General features: G+C 63.8%; 3 protein-coding genes across 4 annotated transcripts in view; all 3 read right to left on the bottom strand.

The window, feature by feature from the left end:
* GNG7 (G protein subunit gamma 7) overlaps positions 1–2372 on the bottom strand; it is a 125902-nt gene extending 123530 nt beyond the window's left edge. For both annotated transcript variants that reach the window (XM_055344573.1, XM_055344571.1), the window contains exon 1: positions 2289–2372. The gene's annotated coding sequence lies outside the window, so the exon portion shown is untranslated. The remainder of the gene's footprint in view (positions 1–2288) is intronic.
* Positions 2373–6291: 3919 nt separating this feature from the next.
* DIRAS1 (DIRAS family GTPase 1) lies at positions 6292–10713 on the bottom strand. The gene is made up of 2 exons (XM_055343921.1): positions 10653–10713; positions 6292–7937 (listed from the first exon to the last, which is right to left on the bottom strand). Exon 2 carries the CDS (start codon positions 7867–7869, stop codon positions 7273–7275), a length of 597 nt encoding a protein of 198 aa, XP_055199896.1. The 5' UTR covers positions 7870–7937; positions 10653–10713; the 3' UTR covers positions 6292–7272.
* A 7204-nt stretch (positions 10714–17917) lies between these two features.
* On the bottom strand, positions 17918–23698 carry SLC39A3 (solute carrier family 39 member 3). Its single transcript, XM_055342662.1, has 3 exons — positions 23605–23698; positions 21802–22134; positions 17918–18813 (listed from the first exon to the last, which is right to left on the bottom strand). The coding sequence occupies exons 2-3, from the start codon at positions 22009–22011 to the stop codon at positions 18079–18081; spliced, it is 945 nt and encodes a 314-aa protein (XP_055198637.1). The 5' UTR covers positions 22012–22134; positions 23605–23698; the 3' UTR covers positions 17918–18078.
* Between the last annotated feature and the right edge of the window lie 233 nt (positions 23699–23931).

Here is a 23931-nt window from a genome sequence, read left to right as displayed (position 1 = left end):
CCACACGTCTCAATACTATGGCCCCCAAAACTCCCACCTGGGTTCCTCGTTCCTGAGCCCCAAAACTCCTGAAAAATTCAGTCACGGACACAAACCTTTCTGCTTCCGGGACGGTCTCCTTATACCCTACATCCTAGGAGCGGACCTCCCAGAGTGTGTTGGACTCCCACCTCCTCCAGCTCACTGTGGCCAAGGGGCTTCTGCAGACCCCTCTCCGACACCAAATGATCAGCCCTCCAAAACAGGGGGGCGAGTGGCCTCCACATCCTTACCACTGACTTCTAGCCAAGACCCCCCCATTTCCTCCTGACTAGTTGCCCTCCCCCAACACAGCAGCACCAGGTTTCACAGTGTCCACCGCTGGGCCCCCAGGGCCCTTAGGATCCACCCCCACACCCCTGCTCCAAGTAGCCTGGCCCACCCGCCGCCCAGCGCAGCCTCACTGTGCGCCTTTCCCAGCTCACCCCCACGCCCCCCTGGGTCCCCAGCTCCCCGCTGGCTGCACTCCTCCCCCGCCCCTGCAGCCCCCTCCCCAGCCACCCTCCACTTTCAGGTCCTCGCCTGACCGGCCCCTCCTCAGATAACCGCCACCTGCAGCTCTAGCACTATTCCCTCTCCCCTGCCAGCTCTGATGCCCAGCTCTGCCCCTCCCCTGCCCCCCTACCGCAGTCCCAGCCCAGACCCCCAACTACAGCCTCAGCCCCTTCCTACCGACTCTGAGCCCCCGACTCCGACCGGGACCCTCGACTCCAGCCCCTTCCTCACAGACCGACCCCCGACTCCGGCCGGGACCCTCGACTCCAGCCCCTTCCTCACGGACCGCGACCCCCGACTCCGGCCGCGACCCTCGACTCCAGCCCCTTCCTCACGGACCGACCCCCGACTCCGGCCGGGACCCTCGACTCCAGCCCCTTCCTCACAGACCGCGACCCCCGACTCCGGCCGGGACCCTCGACTCCAGCCCCTTCCTCACGGACCGCGACCCCCGACTCCGGCCGGGACCCTCGACTCCAGCCCCTTCCTCACGGACCGCGACCCCCGACTCCGGCCGCGACCCTCGACTCCAGCCCCTTCCTCACGGACCGACCCCCGACTCCGGCCGGGACCCTCGACTCCAGCCCCTTCCTCACGGACCGACCCCCGACTCCGGCCGGGACCGGGACGCAGCCCCCTCCTCACGGACCGCGACCCCCGACTCCGGCCGGGACCCTCGACTCCAGCCCCTTCCTCACGGACCGCGACCCCCGACTCCGGCCGCGACCCTCGACTCCAGCCCCTTCCTCACGGACCGCGACCCCCGACTCCGGCCGCGACCCTCGACTCCAGCCCCTTCCTCACAGACCGCGACCCCCGACTCCGACCGGGACCCTCGACTCCAGCCCCTTCCTCACGGACCGCGACCCCCGACTCCGGCCGGGACCCTCGACTCCAGCCCCTTCCTCACAGACCGCGACCCCCGACTCCGACCGGGACCCTCGACTCCAGCCCCTTCCTCACGGACCGCGATCCCCGACTCCGGCCGCGACCCTCGACTCCAGCCCCTTCCTCACGGACCGCGACCCCCGACTCCGGCCGGGACCCTCGACTCCAGCCCCTTCCTCACGGACCGCGACCCCCGACTCCGACCGGGACCCTCGACTCCAGCCCCTTCCTCACGGACCGCGACCCCCGACTCCGGCCGGGACCCTCGACTCCAGCCTCTTCCTCACGGACCGCGACCCCCGACTCCGACCGGGACCCTCGACTCCAGCCCCTTCCTCACGGACCGACCCCCGACTCCGGCCGGGACCCTCGACTCCAGCCCCTTCCTCACGGACCGCGACCCCCGACTCCGGCCGGGACCCTCGACTCCAGCCCCTTCCTCACGGACCGCGACCCCCGACTCCGGCCGGGACCCTCGACTCCAGCCCCTTCCTCACGGACCGACCCCCGACTCCGGCCGGGACCCTCGACTCCAGCCCCTTCCTCACGGACCGCGACCCCCGACTCCGGCCGGGACCCTCGACTCCAGCCCCTTCCTCACGGACCGACCCCCGACTCCGGCCGGGACCCTCGACTCCAGCCCCTTCCTCACGGACCACGACCCCCGACTCCGGCCGGGACCGGGACGCAGCCTCTTCCTCACGGACCGCGACCCCCAACTCGGTCCACAGCCAAACCAGAGCCCTTCCAGGGCGCCTTCCCCGGGCCGCCCCGGGCCGCCCTCCGCCCCGGCCGCGCCCCTGACCCCCGAGCCCGAGGCAGGGCCGCCGGACCCCGGCCCGGCCGGCGGCTACACGCGCCCTTACCTGAGCTCTGGCCGCCGCGGCCGCCTCAGCCTCGCAGCGCAGCCGAACCCGCCGCCTAGCCGGCAAGCGCCCGCTCCCTCCGGGGGCGGGGCCGGAGCCCGGGGGACGGGCACTGGCAGGCAGCGCGACCAATCAAGAGCCCGGACGGCGGGAGGCCCCGGGCGGGGCGGGGCGCGGGGCAGGCAGCGGGGTAGGCTGCGCCCAGGCGAGGGGGCGGGGCTCGCGGCGTGGGCGGGGCCAGGAGGGGGACGCTGAGTGGCATCGCCGCTGGCCACCCGCGAGCGGGGACCGTGTGGTGGGGGCGGGGCTATGCTAATATGCACATTGGCCCGCTGTGGTGTGGACTCCACCACCCGCGACAAGCAGATTTCCAGAGGTGACTCGGTGACGTCAGTGGGGTGCGAGGCCCTCCGCGAATTCGAATCCAAAAGCCTAGCACCTGGGCCTCCCTGGCGGGAGAAGTGCGTCCCTTCCTCACAGAGCGCTTGACCTGCCGGACAACAGAAACTGCGCCCTTATTCTGAGCCCTCTACAGAACGCCGAGAGGCGAAATCACATTGTCCCCATTTTACAGAGGTGGTAACTGAGTCTCAGGGAGGTTACACCCAAGGTCATTCCCCAAAACCTGTCTCATAACTTCCAGGGCTTCTCAACTTCCTAACTCCTGCGCCCGGATCTGAAAAAGCAGGTTCCCTGCCCCCCCCCCCCCCAGATTGAAGCATCCTGTGGGCCCTGGACCCCTGGAATGTGTATTTTTAATAAGCTCCCCCTGAAGATGTTGGGAAATGGATGGTACGTCTGCAAAAGCACCGACAGTCAGGGAGGAGAGAATTTCTTAACACAGGAAGATGGAGCCACCAGATTCCGGGACTTCTACAACTTTGTGCAATATGCTGCTATTCTAATAGTGAAGGGGAATATAAGGGAAGGGAGAAGAAATGTGTGGGAGATATCAGAAAGGGACACAGAACATAAAGACTTCTAACTCTGGGAAATGAACTAGGGGTGGTGGAAGGGGAGGAGGGCGGGGGGTGGGGGTGAATGGGTGACGGGCACGGAGGGGGACACTTGACGGGATGAGCACTGGGTGCTATTCTGTATGTTGGTAAATTGAACACCAATAAAAATTAATTTATAAAAAAAAATATGCTGCTATTCTGTGATCTGAGCCTCCAGCCCTCCAGCTGAGGGGCCCCCCTCCCCTCCCCGGGGCTCCTGTCATCCCTGCAAGAACCTCCCCACTGCAGGCGCCTGGAGGCCCCAGCCCATGTCTCTACACAAGGGTCACAAACTAGCAGCCGCCCCCCACCCCGGGGGGGGGGGGGAGGAATGTGGCCCCAGAATTGTTGAAAAATATAAGTATGTTGGTAACATTTAAAAATCAGGGCATTTCACAAAAAGAAGTCTAGATTTCCAGGCCCTCTTGAGAAATCAGAAGGTCTGGCCGTTGCTGCGTGGGCTGGGCAAGGTGGCTGAGCATGCTTCCCCCCAAGGACATCATCATGTGGCCCCAAAGACAGAGGAGGCAAGAAAGGTGCTTTCCTCAAATCCAAAACTTAAAGGGGCACCGAGAAAAGGAAAAAAAAAAAAAAAAGAAAGAAAGAAAGAAACAGAAAACCTTGCCATCAAGATAAATACTATGTTAATGCAATATTTAAAAAATTCAAAATAAATGCAGAAATAATCCAGGATGAACAAAATACCAAAACCTTAAGGAAAGACAAGATCCGATGCTGCACTTGTGCCAACCACCTCGTTGCTTCTCCCAGGCTGTGTCAGATCCTATCTCTATTTAAAATATTGATATTTTTTTCGCCATGGTTTCCTTTGCATTAAATATTTCTTCACAATGTGTGTCTTGCTGGCTGAGTTCTTGGCGTCCCCCACTTAAGTCTCCTGCGGCTGGTGAATGCCTCCCTCTCCTCACCCTCTCTGTGCCTCTGCTGGGAAGTTTGCAAACTCTGCCCCAAACCATTTAACAGATGGGGAGGCTGAGGCCCTGTGGGTTCCTCCCCATGTAAAAGGAGGCTCACCGCACCTGCTCATTCATTCCCCGCATCCGGCTGCAGTAAGTGTGGGCTCTGGTGGGGGTGGGGGGGTCTCTTGTGGGGGGACCACCTGGAGGAATGCTGAACTGGCTACATCACAAATGTGCAACCTCTTCCCACAGCTCCTTCCTTCGACCTCTTCCCTCACCCTCATCCCCCACCTCCTCCATCCCCATCCTCATCCCTCACCTTCTCCACCCTCACCCCATCCCTTCACCTCCTCCTCATCCCTCACCCTCATCCTTCACCTTCTCATCCTTCATGTTTCTTATCTTTTGCAGGTGGTGGCCTGCCCTCCCCGACCCCAAAGAAAGGACACTGATGGGGAATGCAGGATCCACTTTTTTATTGCAGGAAGACTATTTCTAGAGCAAATGCTACACAGACCCCACAATGGGGGGCAGGGGGCACCCACATGCGGGGGGAGGAGGGGCAGGGATGGAATCACAGCAAGCATGGCCTGGCATGGTCCCCAGAACCAGGGATGCCCAGGCAGGATGGGCCAGAGACTGGGACAGGCTCAGGCCCCTCCTGCTGCAGAAGCCCTTTCTCCCCAGGGGACCGGGGCCTGGGACCCGGAAAGGCCTGGAGGTGGGCGGGGCCCCAGGGAGATTGTGCTATCAGGGTGTGTCCCTGAGAAAGGGCTGCAGACCCCTGCCCAGCAGGGCCCAGGAAACGCTCCCGGGGTGGGGAGGAGCAACACCAGATGCTGGTGGGCCCTGGACCCACCACAGGATACAGGGGCTCAGTTGTGCTCAGGCAGGATGCCACCAGCTCTTCCATGCCCGTCCATGTGCCAGGCGGTGACGCACACACTTGCACACACACATTCCCTCCCTCTCTACATAGCGTGCCCAGTAAACATTTGTGGAGTCCCACGAACACAGAGAAGACCAAACACACTGCTACTGAGATGGACACAAGCAGCCCCTCTCACCTATAAACAGTCCCCATGTGGTCACATGACTGTACCGCGACATGGCCTTTCTCACATGCACACACGCATACACACACACATAGAGGTCAGTCCCGATGCGCCCAAGGACGTGCAAGCATGCACACACAGCTTTCTCATGCCCCAGGACGCCCAATGCTGCGAGCAACCCCAGGGAGACACGCACGCAGCAAGGAGCCGAGGGTGGCTCCCGCTGACATCCAGTGGGCAATGGAGCCACTTGGGCCTGAAACTGCAGAAACTGGATGCCGCTGATAGCTGTGTGAGCTCGGGAGCAGATCCGTCCCCAGTCAGGTCTTCTGATGAGACTGCAGCCAGCCGGCTCTGATCGCAGCCCCGTGAGATCCTGAGTGGAAGTCTTGGGGAAGCCATGCCCGGACTCCTGACCCACAGGAACGGAGATGACAAAAGTGTCCAGTTTCCATTGGCTGACTTTGTGGTCATTTGTTAGGCACCCACAGATGATCCATACAGAGTTTGAGCCAAGAGCCACCTCACTACAAAGCCAAATGGGCTTCCTCAGGCAGCAGAACGAACAGGTTTACAGATGCGGTCCTATAAATCACGTCCCCCACTCCCCAAAATACAACCATTTACAATCACACTTATGCTGGTACAAAGGTTCCCAGAGACACAAATAACCATTCCTGAGGACAACCACACTGCCCACCCCTACACATAGCCTACACCGTTATTACACAGAGACCGTGACACAGACTTACCATCCAAATGACAGCCACACACACACAAGTGCACGCATAGACACATGCTGAGACACAAGCGATCTGCCTGTGTGCTCCAGGTTGTACAAACCCACCACCCCTGGTCACCCCCACCCCAGGCCTACGGCTCACCTTCATGCTTGTCACACAGCCCCTTCCCCCTCCATGAGTGTAGAGTTACGTGGCCACTCTCGGAATCTCATGGTGGCCTATATCCCCTGACTCCAGGACACACGTCTTGCTGGGCAGAGCTCCCCAACTCTGGGGCACAGTTGGCGGGAGGCAGTGGGCTGGGCAGAGCTCTGCGTGGATTCCCCTCAGATCCTGCTGGTGCTGGGTCCAGTCGCCTGCCCCTGGATTCTGCCCCGGGTGCTCCCCCCAGCATCCCACGTGCCCCTGCCTGAGGCTCAGTGGTAGCAGGATGTGCCAGTGTCTGCAGGCCGTGTCTGGGAAGGCCCTCCATATTCATGCTGGACGGTCCCCTTGAGTTGTGCTGTGGCCACGGGCCAGTCCCAGGCCTCCCCTGCCTGTACCCGGCCTCACCCTACACTGGGCGAGGAGTGGGATTCCAGGCTGGCGGGGCGCTGCTGCAGGCTCTGTGGTTATTGCCTGGTGGCCTGAGACCCATCCCGCAAGGCCCCCCCCCGCCCCTCACTGAGGCTTGGGGACAGAGGTGAGGACTGATCTGGGACCTGGAGTGGGGAGCACAGGCCGGAGGTTATGAAGGATGGAGCAGGGGCAGCGTCTGTTAAACACCAAAGGGGGGAAAACAAACTCTGAGGTCCATGTGCATTTCAATTCCCTCTCCCCAGCACGGTCACAGTGATCCGATGGGGGAGACACAGGTCTGCCTGGGGCGCCCGAAGGAAAGAGACAGATGGGCAGGATCAGGGAGGACCCAGTGTCCTCGGTCCCAGCGGGAACAGGCAGCTTCACCTGTTTCTCAGGTGCGGATCCAGGGGGCCACCTCCAGCACGTGGCTCTGGGGGGTGCAGACAGGCCTGGGGGGTGGGGGCGGGAGGCAGAGCCGCTCAGCAGAGCCGGGCTGGAGCCCCAGACCTGCCGCGGGCTCCCCAGGGCCTCGGTCTCCCCCGCAGAGGTGTTGGGTGAAGGAAGAGAAGTGGAAGAGATGAGAGGGAGAGAGAAGGAGGTGGGGAGGAGGGCAGGGAGGCTCATGGCTGGGAGCGGAGGACTGGGGGGGGAGGAGGAGCAGGGGCGTGGGGAGAGGCGTGGGCCGGCTGGTGGCAGGCGCTCCGGGCTCACATGAGGACGCATTTGCCCTTGACGCGGTCTGTCCTCTTCTGTTTGCTGGTGCGCTTGCCATCGATGTTGAGGCTCATGTTCCGGCGTGTCTCCAGCGTGAGCAGCTCCTGGAAGAGCTCCTTGACATTGTAGTTCATCTTGGCCGACGTCTCCATGAAGGCGCACTTCCACTCCTGGGCCACGGCCTGGGCCTCGCGGGTGTCCACCTCCCGCTGCGTCTCGTCGCACTTGTTGCCCACCAGCATGACGGGGATGTCCTCTACGCTGCCCTTGATCTGCACGATGAGCTTGTAGATGGGCCCGAGCTCCTCCAGCGACTGCTTGCTGGTGATGGAGTAGACCAGGATGAAGGCGTGGCCCTTGGAGATGGACAGCCGCTGCATGGCCGGGAACTGGTGGCTGCCCGTGGTGTCGGTGATCTGCAGCGTGCACACGCTCTTGTCACAGCTGATCACCTGCCGGTAGGTGTCCTCGATGGTGGGGATGTAGGTGTCCCGGAACGTGCCCTTCACGAAGCGCAGCACCAGCGAGCTCTTGCCCACGCCGCCCGCCCCGAACACCACCACTCGGTAGTCGTTGCTCTGCTCAGGCATCTTCCACGCGGTGGGGGGCGGTCAGGGCCGGGAGGGCTTGTGCCAGCTGCTAGAACCCCAGACCGACCCTGTACAGAGAGGAATGTCAGGCACAAAGGGCCGCAGTCAGGAGGGGACAGCTCTGGGCCCCTGGGGGTGAGGTGACGGTACAAGGGGCAGCTTCTCAGAGGAGGTGACATTTCTCCTGTGTCCTGGGGAGGTCCTCTGATTGAGCTGGCTGACCTCGCAATTGTACCCTGCGTGTCGGCTTGGAGCCAGCCCCCTTAGCCTATTTCCCTGCCCCAGAACCTGGGGCCCAAACTTGTTCCTGGGAGACTCTGCTGGGAGGGGTGCGCAGATGCCAGTGTGCAGTGCACTCACTGCTTCCCCACCTGCTGCCCCCCTCCCAGGCTGCACTGGCTGCTCCTTCTTTTCCCGGGGTGGCCAGGAGCTCTTGGAAGCCAGCAGACCTGGCTCTGTGACCTGGGCAAGCTGCGTTGCCACCCTGAGCCTCTGTTTCTGCCTCTATGAAATGATGCCTCTCTCTGACAACCACAGGCTCCCTGCTGGGGTCTGAGGTGGTGGGCTGGGCAGAGCTCCACCTGGATTCCCTTCAGATCCAGTCACCTGCTCCTGGATGGGGCCCTGGATGCCCCCTCCCCAGCACCCCCAGGTGCCCCTGCCTGAGGCTCGCTGGTGACAGGCTGTGCCAACGTCTGCGGATCCCTGAACCTCATGGGAGCCACATGGTGGGGTGTCTTTAACATGCCTGTCGCCTTGGGCCCAGAAATGACAGACCTGGTGGCCCAGGGCCACTGCCCCAGGAACTTGCACCATAAAGCTGCCCTCCTCTCTCATCCCGTGAGTGTGGTCCTGATGCTGGAGATCTAAGAGCCACAATTTGCAAATCATGGCACTGATTTCTGATAGCAGCCTCGATCAGAGGTGGGACAACTGAAACTGGACCCAATAAGAAAGGTCCCCACTTCCTGTACTCTGCACCCAGAGGGCAGTCTGGTCTGCCATAGCTGATGGCTCAGGTCTGCTGTATCTGCAGGAACAGATCTTCCTGAAAAGGTGTCCTCCAAGCCTCTCCACTGCCCCTGTGCTCAGAGAGATCCAGTGGCCTCTTGAGGTCACACAGCACAGCAATTCCTGAGCTGCTGCAGAGGGGGGAGGAGCCCTGGGCTGGGGTGGGACAGCAGAAGGCCTATCTCCAGCAGGGCACGGCTTCCCTTCCTCCTTCCCAGCGGTCTCTGAAGGTCCCTCAGTATGGAGGGCTGTCCACCGTGGGAGAGAGGAGACAGGAGATTACAACGGACCAAGGTCCCTCCCTCAGGTGCGTGGGGGTGTGAGACCAGGTGTGAACCTCCTGGTGAGAACCTGGCAGGTCAGCTGGGGTCCCTGAGTCCTGGTTTTCTGTGAATGGGAGCATGCAAGGAGCCTGCTCCACAAGTTGCTGGGACAAGCAGCGTAGAAGCGGGATGAAGCCCACAGCCAGGCTCCTGGCACGCGGGGCCCTCGGTAAAGACAGACCATCGTAACCATCAACCACGAGGGCTCTGGGTGTAAAGCACTTGGCTGGTAGTGGGTTGTGAAGGCAGGCTCTGAAGGATCAAAAGTACCCGGTTTGCCAGGAGCGGATATAACGATAAAAGTAACAGCAGACACATACCCCACTTACGTGCCAGGCACACTTCTACACGCTCACCAGTACTCACTCCTAGTAGACCATTTGGCATGTTGGTGACATGCACAGCAATTCTCAGCACTGGGAGGAAGCTCCGGTTGGGGGGGGGTGGTTGTTGGCAAGGGGTGCCAGCCTGCTCTGCAGGCGCTGCCCTTCCCTGGGTGGGCACCCTGAGAGGTGGGCACATGAGCGTGCCTCCGGGCACCGCCATCACTGGCCGGAGACCCAGGCCGCCCTTGCCCTGCTCTGGGTGCAGACCCCCTGGCAGGCTCCGGGCCCATCAGCAGGATGTCCTCCAGGAGGGGCCCTGCTGGTGTCTGAGTCCCTGCAGTCGGAGCCCTGGTCCACTAACGCCCACGTCCAGGCCAGACACCCACCTGGCGCTGCGGAATCCCACCCTCACCTGCTGTGGGGTGGGGGCAGGGGGTCTCGGTCACCGAGGCTCAGAGTGGGAGGCACTGGCTCAAGGTCACAGAGCAGGGAGGTGGCAGGGCCGACTAGGATTTGAATTGGGCCCCGCTGGCTCCCCAGCCCAGGGTCCTCCTCCAAGCCCGGAGAGCAGGCCTCGACCCAGGGGAGGGCAGAGGACACACACACTCTCTGCTCGGGCAAATGGGGAGGGGTCTGACCTCGGCACTGGGAGTGACGGGGGCCTGGGGAGGGGACGCACACCGGGGGGGCCAGCCCACGGCTCCGGCGGAGGCTCTCGGTGGTGGGGGAAGGGCCCGACCAAGGGAGCAAGGGAGGGGCTCCCGGGTGCGGGGCTCGGCGGGGCCGCGGGGGCAGGAGGCCGGGCAGACGCTCCGCGGGGAGACGGGCCCCTCGCGGGGGCTCTGAGCGCGCCCGACCCCGCCCGGAGCGGGGCCGCGGCGGCCCGGGGGAGGGGCGGGGGGGCGCGGGCGAGGGCCGCGGGGCGCAGGGCGCGGAGGGGAGCTGTCCAAGGTGGGCGCGCCGCGGCCGGGGCGGGGGCCCGCGCGCTGGGGGCTCCGGGCGGGGGCCGCGGGGGCGCAGGAGGGCCGGGCCCGCGGGCGCGGGGGGGGCTCGGACAAAGGAGGGGCGCGCGGGGAGAGGGCGCCGCGGGCCTCGCGGGTGGGCCCCCGCCCCGGCCGCCTACCTGGGCGCTCGTCCTGCGGCGCCGCCGCGGCTGCTGCTGGCCGGCTCGTGTCCGCTCGGGCGCCGCCGCCCCCCGCGCGCCCGCCGCCCGCCCGCCCGCCCGCCCGAGCCGCCGCCGCCGCGCCCGCGCCCGTCCCCGCCCGTCCCCGCCCGCCGGGCGCCGCGCTCCGCCCCTCCCCGGGGACCCGCGCCCGGCCAAGGTCACGGCCGCCCCGACCCCCGCCCCGCGCACACGCGCCCCCGCCCGCGCCCTGGGGAGTCGCGGGGCCGGCTGGGGGGGGCGACGGGGCGGGGTCGGCGGGGTCGGCGGGGTCGGCGGGGTGGGCCTGCCTCTTCGGGAGCCCCGCTCCCCAGGGTCACCCTGGAGCCAGGCGCGGGGCAGGAGGGCGCAGCGAGAGGTCACCCCGCAGCAGAGGGAAGGGGGTATTGGCGGAGCTGCAGCCTAGGCCCCGCGGTGCTGGGGTCGGTGCTGGGGTCGTGGGCCAGCCAGGGTCCCGCAGGGGAGTGGGGCCTTGCCGGGATGACCGTGTGATGAATGGATAGCGATGTGGGAGAGAGGGGCCAGGCCCAGGGGGACTGCAGCTGGAGACCCCCCCATCCTAGGGGCTCTGTGCCAGAAGGGGAGTGAAGGCAGCACCAGGGCCGGTCTGGTGCCCCTAAGGGCTGCCCCCACCCCCCAGGGGGAGAGGACAGCTGTAAGTCTGGGGGGACCACTTGAAGGTGGGGGTGAACAAAGGGGGCTGGGCTTGTGGGTTTGGTAGGAAAATGTCCATCTTCCTCAAATAGGAGTTGCCTCTAAGAATAAATGTTTGCCTTTCAGAAGTGCCTGGACACTTGAAGCCTCTGTGCTGCCCACCGTTAAGGCAACAGGATTCCATCACTCCCTCCCTCCTGAAGGACTGGAGGCAGGGCAGAGGCTCATCTCAGAGGAGACAGGACTTTCGGGTGCACCAATCGGACCTGGGGTGGGCGTAAGACAGCCCCAGACTCCCAGAAGCCTGCTGCAGTAAGATGCCCCTTGCTGGTGAGGCAGGTACTAAGGTCCCACAAGCAGGCACTTCCTGAGGTCAGAGCAAGGGGAGGGTGATCAGTCTGGTAGGTGGTGAGCTTCCCATCATGAGTGTATGAGCAGATGGTCGGCTGGAGCCTCTGGGCCCCTCTGAGCCTTAGCTTCTCGGTTCCAGTCGACCCACCACCTCTAAGGCTCTGACTGAGGTGGATGTTTTCTGCTCCCTTGGACACAGGCACTGCCCCCCAAGACCACCTGGCTCCCACAGAGCCTGGGCCCCTGAGGTCAGTCCTGCTTCTGGAGCTTGGAGGTCCTCATCTCCGCCTGATCCAGCCCTCCGCTTCACCCACCCAGACTGCCGCACCTGCCTCCTTCCTGGTCTCCCAGGATCACCCTCCAGAGCACCCCCCGCCCCCCCGCCCCCCCCCAGGCATTCAGTGCCTCCCAACCCTTTGCCTGCAGGGCAAAGCCAGCTTCTCAGCCTGCTGTTCTCGCCCATCTGAGACCTGACCTGAACACTCCTCCTAGTCCTGGGGGCTGCTTGCAACTCCTCCCCGGAGACACCTCCCTCCTGCCCTGTCCTTAGCCCTGTGGGGGCACCTCTGAGGATGGTCTGGCCCTAGCCCCTCATCTTGGGGTGCCCTCAACCAGAGATGGAGACGGCTGGATCAACAGATAATAACTGCTGCTCTGGGTTGCCACATCCCAGCCAAGTGCCCCTGTGAGCCTCAGTTTCCCCATCTGGGAGCGAGGCTCACTGTTGTCTCACCTCTCGGGGTTGCAGGGAGCAAGCAGGATGACGTCCATCTTCACGGGGCTGCCAGGCACACAGGTGCCCCGAGGCAACAGCCCCACTCCCTCCCATTCCAATGGCCTGCCTGCCTCGGTCTCCCGAGTGACAGGTCTGCACTTGGGCCAGGCCTCCAGCCTCTGGCCAGCTCTCTGGCTCCTCCGGGCGCCTGCCCAGGCCAGGGCAGGCTGACTCATGCGTAGGAGCGTGGGCACAAGCAGCAGCTCCACTCTGCGGCTGCTATTTATAGCTCCCAGGCCAGGCTCTCGGCCTTGTGAGCCGGGGGAGGCCAGGCCCGAGTCCCCTCTGTGCTGTCCCCAGGGCACGGGGGCCCAAACCCCAAACCATGATGGCAGTGACATCTTGCCTACAGCCAGCTGGGAGAGGCCTGGCCTTTGAGAGCAGGGCTGTGTGTGGGGAAGAGGAGGCTGGGGCTAGAACTCGGGTCCATTGGGCCCTGAAACCACAGCCCAGCCTTCTTCCTGTCTCTGGCTGGCCGTCCCTGTCCGGCAGAAGTCCTCTCCACGGCAAGGGACAACCGTTCACCTGCCAAGTTCCAAGGCCTCAGCCTGGCCTGGCGGCCCGTGGACTTCTTGCCCCAAAGCTCTGGGCCAGGGGTTGGTGTGGGGGGCACACCTGCCCTCCTTATCCCCAGCCCCCCACTCCTGGCAGTGCTGCGGGGCCAGGAAGGTGGCAGGGTTGCCTTCTCTGCTCTCTCTGCGTTCATAGGATTAAAGCAATTATGTGGGCAAAGCAGAGGCCGAGGGTCATGGTCTCCAGCAGATGCCGGTTCGTCCACAAAGGTTTTTTTGTTCTTAAGTTTGGCGTCAAAGTTCGAAAATGAGAAAATCATTTGTCAAAACCCAGTTCGCCTTGGAGAAGGACTAGGCGGGCGCTCCCGAGCCTGAATTCTGCTGGTCGGGGGCTTCTGCAGGCGCTGGGCCCCAGCCCCGGGGGCGATGCTGGTTCCCCGCAGAGGCCGCCAGCCGGGCCGAAGGAGGCAGCTCGGGTTCCTCCCAAAATACAGGGCGCTGCTGTTACCGCTAACTCTCAGGGGCGGGGGTCCCCGAAGTCTTCACTGCGGGCACAATCAAGCCCCACGATGCTTGGGTGTTTTTACAGACCGCCAGGGCGGCTGTGGTCAGTCAGGAGAAAAAGGGTCACAGCTTGGGAAGACTCGGCCCTCGCCCCACACAGGCTGTCCCCCCACTCGCTGGCAAAGCTCTTTCCCCAACTCCTCAGGACTCCCGATGTGGCCCCAGGGATTTCCTCCCTGAGCCCATCATTAAAATCATTTGCATTTTCCTTGTCTCCCTCCCTTCACTCTGCTTTCTCAGTCTCCAACGCATCTATTGCTGGCTGACCCCCCACCATGCCTTGGTGTGTCCCGGTCTCCTGCACCAGGCCAGCTGCCCTGCGTCCTAGGTCCCCGGGCCCCCAGGGGGACTCTGGGATATTTGTCTGGGGACACTTGCGGTGGCCACCACTGACGTGCTCCTGGCATCACGTGGGCGGGGCCCAGGGATGCTGCCCCCCTCCCACTGTCCAGAACAGTCTGGTGTCAGCAGTTCTGGGGGAGAGAGACCTGGCATCGCGCATCAGCACCCCCGGGGGCTGGGTGGCGATGCGGTCCCTGCAGCCCCGCCCCCAGCCAGGATGGGCTCACAGCCCGCACCCACGCCACCGGCGAGACGGCCCGCATGTCTGTGGTGCGAGGCGCAGACCCTGCCCTAGCTGGTCAGCTGGAGCGGCTGCGCCTGAACGTGCTCGCAGGGAGGCCCAGCTGGTTCCAGAGGCGGAGGCCCGCGGACTGCGCTGCCTGCTTTCTTTGGTCTAAACGCAGCACCCGGCCATGCCTCCCGTGCACCCACAAAGTGGGGGCTCTGAACCGCCCACCTGTCCAGCCGGGGCCCCCCCCCCCCGCTGGGCCAGGCCGGCCCCCACCCATCGCTTCAGCGCTCTGTTGGAGCTCCGCATCAGCCAGCTGGGCTGTTCCAGCCCTGGGAGCCACAGGCCTTCGGGGTGGCAGGGGGCACAGAGGGGTCCCTCTTGCCCCAGTCCCTGGTTCTAGCACCCAACAGCCCAGAGAAGGGTTCCTGCATCTTCACGGACTATAGCCTCGCAGCGGCCCCCTCCTCGCCTGCAGGGGGTTCTGGAAGGTCAGACGGGCGGGCCACTGGCTTCATCCAGAAGCTAGGAGGCAGTCCAGGCTGGGACAGGAGGGATGCATGCCTCTTCCCGGCAGGGCCACGGTCCAGAGCTGGTGGCCAGGCAGGTGTGCGGGCAGCGCGGGCTGGGAGACGCCGTCCCATCCACCGCCTGCCTCTGGGGGCTGGAACCGGTGCGCCGCCTCCCCGCCCCACGCTAATGACTTCTCCACCAGAGATGCAAACAGCAGACAACAGAAGCCCCGACACACTGTTATTAAGGTTGATTCAATCCCCGAGGCCGATGCCGCCTCATAATTCCCCCTTTGTTTCCAGATCGAGGAGGGGAATCTGGTTGACTCCACCCCGCTGTTGCCTGCAGCGGAGCCTCGACGCGGGGCAGCCCTCCGAGGGCTGAGGGGCTCACAACTGGAGCCAGGAGCCTGGTCCCAAGGTGATCCTCCTCCAGGCAGAGCTCCCGTGGTGCCCGGGGCCTTCCTGCTTGGGACCAAGCAAGTGGTGGGGGTGGGTGGGCCTTGGCTCAGCCAGGTCCACGCGGACAGAGTTGGCGCTTGGAGTTCTGTGCTGAGGGTTTGGGTCTTTGAAAACAGACGGCAGTGTGTGCTGTCGGGGCACACTCCCATCCGGACTACGGCAGCTGCGCCTCCAGCCCTTGCCAGGTGTCCCCACCCCCACCACCTCTGTCCCACATGCACAGGATCTCAAAGCTAAGTGACTCGCCATCACTTCCTGTGAATTGGAGCAGTGAGCGGGCCCTCGCTCTCTGCACTAAGGACATGCGGCCTGCCCTGCCCAGTCGTCCCAGGCACCATGGGGGCTGAGCCGTGTCCCTGGTCCCACCCACTTGACACCAGGACACCGCGTGTGACACCGCGAACATCCTCAGACACTGCCCAGCGCACCCCGGGGATCACCTCCCTGAGAACCACAGAGTTAGCGAAAGACCCGCAAGAGGCAGGGATGTCCACTGGGGCGGGCCACACGACGTTTCCTCAGTGCTACAAAGTTGCGTACAGATGGCCTTTCGTGGCTGACGTCCAGTTTTGCACAGGGGCTGATCCGGGGCCAGGTGGTGATCAATCCACAGTCTTATACAAGGAAAAGCTTCTGTCACCACGTGGCAGGGCTCCTGTGTCTGAGCTGCGGGGGGGCGGGGGGGGAAGGAGCCGCTGGGCAGGCCTTGGGACCCTGGTCCAGGCCGGACGTGGCCACCAGAGGCCAGGAAACCCCAGGAGTGAGAGCTGCTTCTCCAAGCGTCCCCCTGAGGGCAGAATGGCCACGCTTCATCTCCCTGTGAGATGGTCTGACCCTCACCCGATGGGGAAAGCTGACCAAAACCAAGACACTGTCACCCCCATGGCTGGCCAACCGTGGCAGCTTCGGCAAGCAGGACCCAGGGTTGACCTGAAGACAGGAGGGGTAGCCGGTAGTGGCCATGGGGGGCTGCTGTGGCCACACAGTCCCCTCACACCTCTCAGGGCCCCAGGGTCCTCGGCGCCTGGAAGCAGCTTGCTGGGGCTGGTGGGAGCCTAGGGAGAGCAGGTCGGCCGCAAGTGGCCTCGGCCCCGCAGATGCAGAGGATGTGAGGACGCCGGAGACTAGGGTGGTGAGGACTGCCCGGGGGGCCCGCAAGTCTCCCTGCTGGTGTGGTGGTGCTCTTCCAGGGCCCGGGGTGAGGGGGACATGGCCTTGGAGCCATCAGTGGGGGCAAGGGGGGTGGTTGGGCTGCAGGGTCCCCAGGGCCATCCCTGGGAGCTGATGGCTGGTAGGAGGGTAGGGACCCTGCTGTGTGTGTGCTTTTGGCAACAACGGGGGAGCGCGGAGCGGAGGCCCCTGGTGCGGAGGCTGCCCCAGCCCACATGAAGGCAGGCTGCAGAACCTGGTGGCTCCAGTGACCCGCCCACTCAAGGAAAGGGCCAAATGGGTAGAACCTTCCAGTTCCCAGATGGAGTGGAGTGGTGGCGGGCACAGGCTGACGACACTGGCTTTGGGACACAGCAGGAAGGATGATGTCCCCAAACCCATGGGGGTCACTTTCCCAGCAGGGGGACAGGGTCAGGCCACATGGGGTTTGGAGATGGGTCCCCAGGAAAAGTCAGTTTCTAGCCACAGGGCTGACAATTTTGCCCTGGGTGGGGGCAGGCTGAGCAGAAGTCAAGGCTCTCGGATACACTTCCCTGCTCCCCCGGCCTCTTACAACAAAACTGAAGGCAATCGCAAAGCTTGTGTGGCCTCGTGCTAGGAGGGGCTGAGTGGTGGTGGCAGGCCAGCCCCCGGGAGTCCATGGGGCTGGAGTGGGGGACCAGAGGCCCCACCAGGCCCAGGGCCCCGGGGCAGAAGGGGCCTGAGCTCGCCAGGAGGTCCTGCAGGCAAGGAGTGAGCAGAGGCGGGAATGCAGGGTCCTAGGAAGGCACGTGGCGTGCGCCTGCAGCCATGTGGCCGGGTGAGTGGGCAGGGAGCCCACGATGGAGGCCGGGAGGCCGAGGCAGCGAGAGCCCAGCCCAGGCCACGGGCCGCACTCCCTCCTGGGGCGCCCCTACGGGCTTCCAGCCAGATGCAGCAAAATCCCCCAGGAGAGGTTTTCACCCAGACGCCCGTCCCCGGAGCCGGGCCTCAGGGTTGCTGCGACAACGGGCGAGTTAAACACAAGGTTGCCACAGAGCCGGTGCCCAGGGTTTGTGCCAGGCCCAATCACCCTGTGCTCCGTACCCCCAGAGGCAGGTTCTGGCTTTGTTTGTGTGTGTGTCTGGGGCAGGGTGGGGGGAGAGGGGGGACCGTGGGGTGCAGCCCCTGTCCCACAGCCTGCTGAAGTCCGCCTCACCCTGGGGACAGTGGGCTGGGAACCACTGGCCAAGCTGGCCAGTGGCCCCACCTGCACATCTCCGTGGGCCTCTGTTCCCTCAAAGAACCCACAGGCTCACCTGGCCCACCAAGTGGGGGAGGAGGCGCACCAGAAGGCAGGGAAGCCGAGGAAGTCAGGGAAGTTGGGAGGTGCCGGGGACCCCGCCAGTACCCCTGGAGGCCCTGCCCCAGGTGGCAGGAGCCCAGGGTTCCCTGTGCAATCTCCAGTGGCCACTCCACGCTGCTGGGCTCCTCTGCCGGTCACAGAGCCACCAGGGAGCAGAGGACAGAAGTCTCAAGCCTCCGGATGGGCTCGGCGGCTCAGACAGGCCCCACCCCCGTCCTGTCCACAGGTGGGAGCGTGTGGGGGAGGGTCCCAGCCCGACCCCATCTGGACGCCCGGCCCTGCCTCCTGAGTCACCGGATCCCGATGCCAGAGGATGACATGGCCACACAGCTTTGGTAAATAATTTTAAGAGAAGTATTTTTAAAAGTAGTTGCTGTGCCCCAGGCTCAGGGTGTCGGATCTGTGCACAGGTGGGGCCAGGGCCTGAGCTCCCCCGCTTCGGGGGAGGGGAGTGGGGGGTCACCTGGGTCCGGTGGGCGGGCGATGGGCACCTCACCACTTGAGGAAGACCATGCCGGCCAGGATGGCATAACCCAGCACCAGAAAGAGGACTTTGAGCAGACGGTCGCTCTTCTCCTCCAGCTCCTTCGCGAGGATCTCGAAGAAGGTGACGAAGAGGAACGTGCCGCCCGCCAGGCCCTGCAGCAGCACGGAGGCCACGCTGCTGGGCACACCCTGGGCGCTCTCGATGCCCAGGCCAATGCTGATGCCCAGGGGGATCATGGCGCTGACGGTGACGGCCAGCTTGGCCGCGTCCCTCAGGGCCATGGCGCTCCTGGCCATGCTGATGCCCAGGGCCACAGCCACCAGTGTCTCGTGGATGGCCACCCCCACGAACAAGCTCACTACCTTCTCTCCATCCTCCTGCAGGCCCAGGGCCAGGCCCTCGAAGATGGAGTGCGCCGACAGGGCAAACACCAGGCTGAGGAGGCGCAGTGGGCTGGAGCGCGACAGCTCCTGGACACTCAGCCCGTGGGCGTGGGCGTGGGGCTCTGCATAGAGCGCGTGGCCCCGCGCGCCCCCCATGAAGGGGCTCTCGTACTCCGAGTCACTGCCGGCATCGGAGCCAGCGTTGAAGGTCTCCAGGTCGATGAAGGATGGCTTCTCCTTGCGGAAGGTCAGGATGAGCTGCTCCAGGAAGACGGTCATGAAGAAGCCCAGCATCACGATGGTCTCGGCCAGTGGGTAGTCAGTGCTGATGTGCCCGAGACTCAGAACTTTCTGGAGCTGGAGCAGAACATGTGCAAGAGAGGAGAGGGAGGGAGAGAGGGCTTCAGAGCGGGCAGCCTGGGCTCCAGCCACCAACGCAACAGGGGTTGGGAGGTATCACCACTTGATTAGCAAAGCACAGAAACACCTACTTCACATGAGAAGCCAGAAAAAGGGGAAGGTGGGCTCACCCTCGCTGGATTTGAAAACAAACAAACACACAACCCTGCTACAAAGGGCCCGTGAGCTTCATGCTGTATCCACTACATCAGCCAAATAACAATCAAGCGCAAGCAGGGCTGGATTCTGGTCCCTAAAGATACGTCCACTTGGAACCGCAGGACATGACCTTATTTGGGAGGAGGGTCTTTGCAGATATAATTAGGGTATTATGGGCTGAATTGTGTCCCCCACCAAAAATTCATATATTCAAGCCTCCAAACCCCCAGAATTTCAAAACTAACCCTCCTTAGAGAAAGGTTCTGTAAAGAGGTGATTCGGGCAGAGTGAGGCTGCTAGGCTGGGCCCTGCCCCACCAGGACCGGAGTCCCTACGGGAACCACCCCGTGAGGATGGCAAGGCCGGTGGCCTCAGAGTGACCCAGGCCCACCAGCACCTTCCTCGTGGAGCCCCGGTCTCCCCATGGACAGGCTGCTCCACCTGAGGCACTTTGCTCTGTGGCCCCGGGAAACACATAGGAGATAAGGATCTTGAGACGACACACCATCCTGACCCAGGACACAAGAGGAGGGGACGCACAGAGATACACTGGGAGACGGGCACCTGACCACGGAGGCAGAGACGGGGTGATGTCCCACAGGTCACGATGGTCGACAACCCCGTGAAGCAGGGAAACGGCTTGGGGCCGACTCTCCATCACTGTGCCACCAGCCAGCCTCCACAGCCCCGACGCCCGTGCGGGGTTGGCTCCCACGGCACACAGGGCGCAGCCGTTTCCCAAGGTCTTCCCATCACCCCGACCTCCCGGGAGAAACTGCTGGGAGTGAGCGGGACTCCGCACCCGCGCCCCATCTCACGGATCCCGGCGCCGTCCAACCGGGCTTTCCGGTGAGGGAGGTGCTGTCCATGCTGACACGGAGGCCACTAGCCACACGTGCCTTACAAGGACCTTAAACACCGCTGGGGTGGCCAAGGACTCGCCTATTGAGTCGTGTTTTCATTTTAATTCACTGAAACTGGACTGGACAGGCAAGGCGAGCGGCCGCCGCTCCACACAGCACAGCGCTGGACGTGGCCCAGCGAGCTGGGGGTGCACTCCTCGGAGCTGGGTCCATGTTCCCTGGACTCGCCGGGATGTGTGTGCGCCGCAAGCCTCTCCAGCCCGGGGTGGGCAGCACCTGCCGTCAGCTGTCTGCACCCCCCACCCCGGTCTTATGGCTGCTCGATGGTCGTGATTTGGGTCTTGGTGCGCCTGGTATTCCCGAGTGCTTCACCTGGCCGGCACCCCAACGCTATGCTCACAGCACCCCTTTCTCTCCCATCACAGCCTTCGCGACAGCCTGGGAACGCGTGTACACACACACACACACACACAGACACACACACACATCCCGGCACCCAGGGCACACTGGCAATGTCTGAAGACTTGTGGGGGGCAGCGCTGACACCAGGGCTGGGTCATCCTCCGTTGGGGGCCGTCCTGGGCACCGCAGGGAGGTGGGGGTGTTCAACAGCATCCTCTGCCAGGAGCACCCCCAGTTGTGGGGACCACAGATGTTCCCAAACATCGTCCAGTGTCCCGGGGGGCCAGTACTGGCCCAGGTGAGACCTGACCCAGTGACCTGCCCTCCCTCGGTGTCCCCAGCGCACAGGATCGTCCCGGCATGGGAACCCCTGCCGCAGAAGGCTGTGTTCTGTAGAAAAGCCATTTCATTCATTTGCTAGGCATCTCCAGAAGGCCCGCGTGTGCTCCAGCCTGGAAAACACCCACTGTCTCCTGACGGACACACACGGATCCGATCCTCTGATCAGGAGAGACGAGGCAGACACACAGAGGCCACAGCTCCTGTGCCACTATCTGTGGGGGGGGGGTGGGGACCTGACCCACCAAGGCTTCAGTGTAGGCAGGGGCGCAGAGTGGAGTGTTTTGGGGAGGACCACGAGAGGGATGAGAGTGCCACGTGCACTGAAGGGGTCAGGAGGAGCAGGGCCATCACAGCAGTGGGCCTGAGGCGGGAGTGTGATGAGGGGTGAGGCGTGAGAAAGTGCAGAATGGGGTGGGGGGGGGGGAGGCAGCGTTGGAAGTGGCCCTGGGAGCACAGACGGCCTCGGGGAGGACTCGGAGATCCTACCCCCAGGGATGCCATCTGTGTGAGCTTCCCACGCTCTGTAATGAAGGAACACAGAGCGGGCAGTGGAAAACAATAGAAACCTGTCAGCTCGCAGCTCTGCACCCAGGCACCCCACGCACCCCACGGCTTGCTGTTGAAGACAGTGCCATGCTGGGGGCCCGGGCACCCAGGGACCGAGGGTGGCCCTCGGCCAGGGAGAAATGAGGCTGGTGGTCTAACAACAGGGAGGGAACTGAACTTGCCTCCCCACCACATGGACTTACCACTACGATGACCTGTCAAGCCCTGACATGAGACCACGGCCCAGGGAATGCTGCCTGATGACAGCCTGGAGCAGAGGACCCAGCTAAGTGGTGTCCACACTCCCGACCCGCAGAAACCATGAGATAATAAATAGGCACTGTGCTAAGACGCTGACACTGTTACCACTTGTTATGCAGCAGTAGCTAACTGATACAGGTGTCGAGGGGAGGCCCAAACCGCCGGCCTCAGGGACAAAGTGCATGCTCCCCAGCGTGGGCGGCCTACTCAGGTAAAACAGGTGGGTTCACCAGCTGGGAAGCCCACATCTGGTTCAAATCCCCTGTTTACCAGGTTAAGGCCCAGAGAAGAGAAGCGACTAACCCAGGGTCACACAGCAAATTCCTTTCCTGTCCCCCGTGCAGGGTCAAGTCTACCAGCGGGGAGCCCTTACCTTCTCCCTCACGGCTGGCAGGAGAGCATTGAAGCATGTGGCCAGAAAGACCCCGCCTCCAAAGGTGTTGCAGAGTGAGAGGATCTTTTTTGAGCGATGGGCCTTCTCAAAATCCGTCTCGATGATCTTCACGGGGAGCAAGGAGCCAAGCAGCATGAAGAAGAACACGCCCACCATGCAAAGGATTTTGGCCACCAACAGCTTCATCATGGTGGCGGCCCGGACTGCTCTGGTCGCTGCAGGGCCAAACCATGTGTGGGGCACACACTCCCGTCCCACGGTGTGCTACCGGGCCCAACCACGCAGCCGGGGGCTCATGCCTGCGTGCAGCCACTGTGAACACGAGGGGCGACCACGTCAGCTTGTTGGGTTATCTGACCAGCCCTGGCGACCGAGACCACCACCCCAGTGCTTCACTCCATGCGGGGCCTGGCACATATCACTGCCCCCTGCAGAAAGTTCTCCACGCCTCTGCTCTCCAATATGACAATCACTGGCCATGCCTGTCTGTTTGAACTAATTAAGATCAAACAAAAGGCAAACTTCAGCTCCTTGGTCACACCAACCATATTTCAAGTGCTCAGCACCCACACAAGCACAGTAGCGACCATTCGGGATGCCACAGACAGAGAACATTTCCATTGTTGCCGAATGTTCTACGGGGCGGTGCTGCTCCACTGGCTTCCCACCGCCCTTCCGTAAAACCAAGCAGCACACCCGGTAGCGAAGGCTCTGCACCGTCAGCCTCCGCTTCCCCTCACCCCACACGGGCCTTCGTGGTCCTTAAGTAGGCCCAGCCTGTTCCCACCTCAGGGCCTTTGCACAGGTTGTTCTCTTGGCCTGGAACACATCTTCCCCCCCACCGACCGCCCTTTCGAGGAGGTGTTGTCTTTTAGGTCGCTGCCCCCAGGATGCCCTGGAAGGGCCTCCCATCCCTGGCTGACCTCTGCCCTAACTGTATGCCTTGTACCCACCACGAGGCCTGGTGCAGAAGAGATGCTCCGTAACCACTGGGAAATGAACAGGTGAGCCGGAGCACGTGGACCTCAGTGAGCCCAAGAGGAGCAGATGTCGCCCGGGACTGGAAAACCTCACCCCCAGTAGGAGGGCCCCCGGCTGCTCCTCTGTCCTGACGGTGCCCCCTTCCCTCCCATTCCTCACTACCCACGTCCGCCCTCACAGAGGTCTCCAGGTGTCGGCCCCAATGCCACTGGCTGGCTGCCCCCTTCCCGGGCATTACGTGCCGGCATCATTTGTGCTGCAGGAAACGACATCACTTAGAGCCCCTGAATGCACTCGCTTCCTGAGGGCTCGAGTGGGACCCCCCCACCCCGGGACCCGGACACCGACCCCGACCCCAGCATCCAGGACACAGCCAGGTACACAGAACCAGGTAGCGGGAGGCGCCCAGCAGACACCTGCCGGGGGGTCCCGATGCCCCCGTCCGTGCACTGGGGGTCGCGGCGGGGGGGAGGCTGTGCGCTCTCAGCACCGGGGCTGCGACCAGGAGTCACCGGCTCGTTCATTCGTTCGTCCCCCAGCACCTATTGGGCGCCTGCTGTGTGCACCACGCTGCACCCGGCGCCCCGCGGGGGGGGCGAGGCCGAGAGGGAGCCCTCGCGCTCCGCTTGCGGAGTCGGCAGCAAATCAGCGCGGAGCTCGCGGGGAAACCGGGAACCAGCAGCGGGCGCCGCAGCCCGGCCTCGGCTAACGGGCGGCCCAGCCGGCCAGGCCCCGCCCCGCCCCGCCCGCCCCCGGCCCCGGCCCCGGCCCGGCCCGGCCCCCGCCCCGGCCCGCACGCACCTCCGCGGGGCCCTCGCCCGCCCGCCGCCGCCTCCCGCCGCTCAACCGCCGCGCGGTCTCGACCCCACAGCCGCGCACCGCTCCAGCCCCGGCTCCGCGCGCGGCTGCCCACGCCCCGCCCACGCCCCTGCCCATTGGCCATCCCGGGAGCCACGGGCTGAAGGCGCCGTGCCATTGGCTGCGGTGGCTGCCACTCACCTTGCGACCCCGCCCACCTCGCCTACCAGCACGGGAAAGTAGTTTCCTCTTGCTGAGCGGTAGGTACAGCCAGCAGGAGGCTCCGGCGGGAAACCCGGGCCTTGGAAGAATGGTTCCGCTGGGACTTGG

This window comes from Nyctereutes procyonoides, unplaced genomic scaffold (genome assembly GCF_905146905.1).
Source record: "Nyctereutes procyonoides isolate TBG_1078 unplaced genomic scaffold, NYPRO_anot_genome, whole genome shotgun sequence".
Taxonomy (NCBI): Eukaryota; Metazoa; Chordata; class Mammalia; order Carnivora; family Canidae; genus Nyctereutes; species Nyctereutes procyonoides.
Note: the sequence above shows the minus strand (reverse complement) of the source record. Positions and strands in the feature narration are given on the sequence as shown.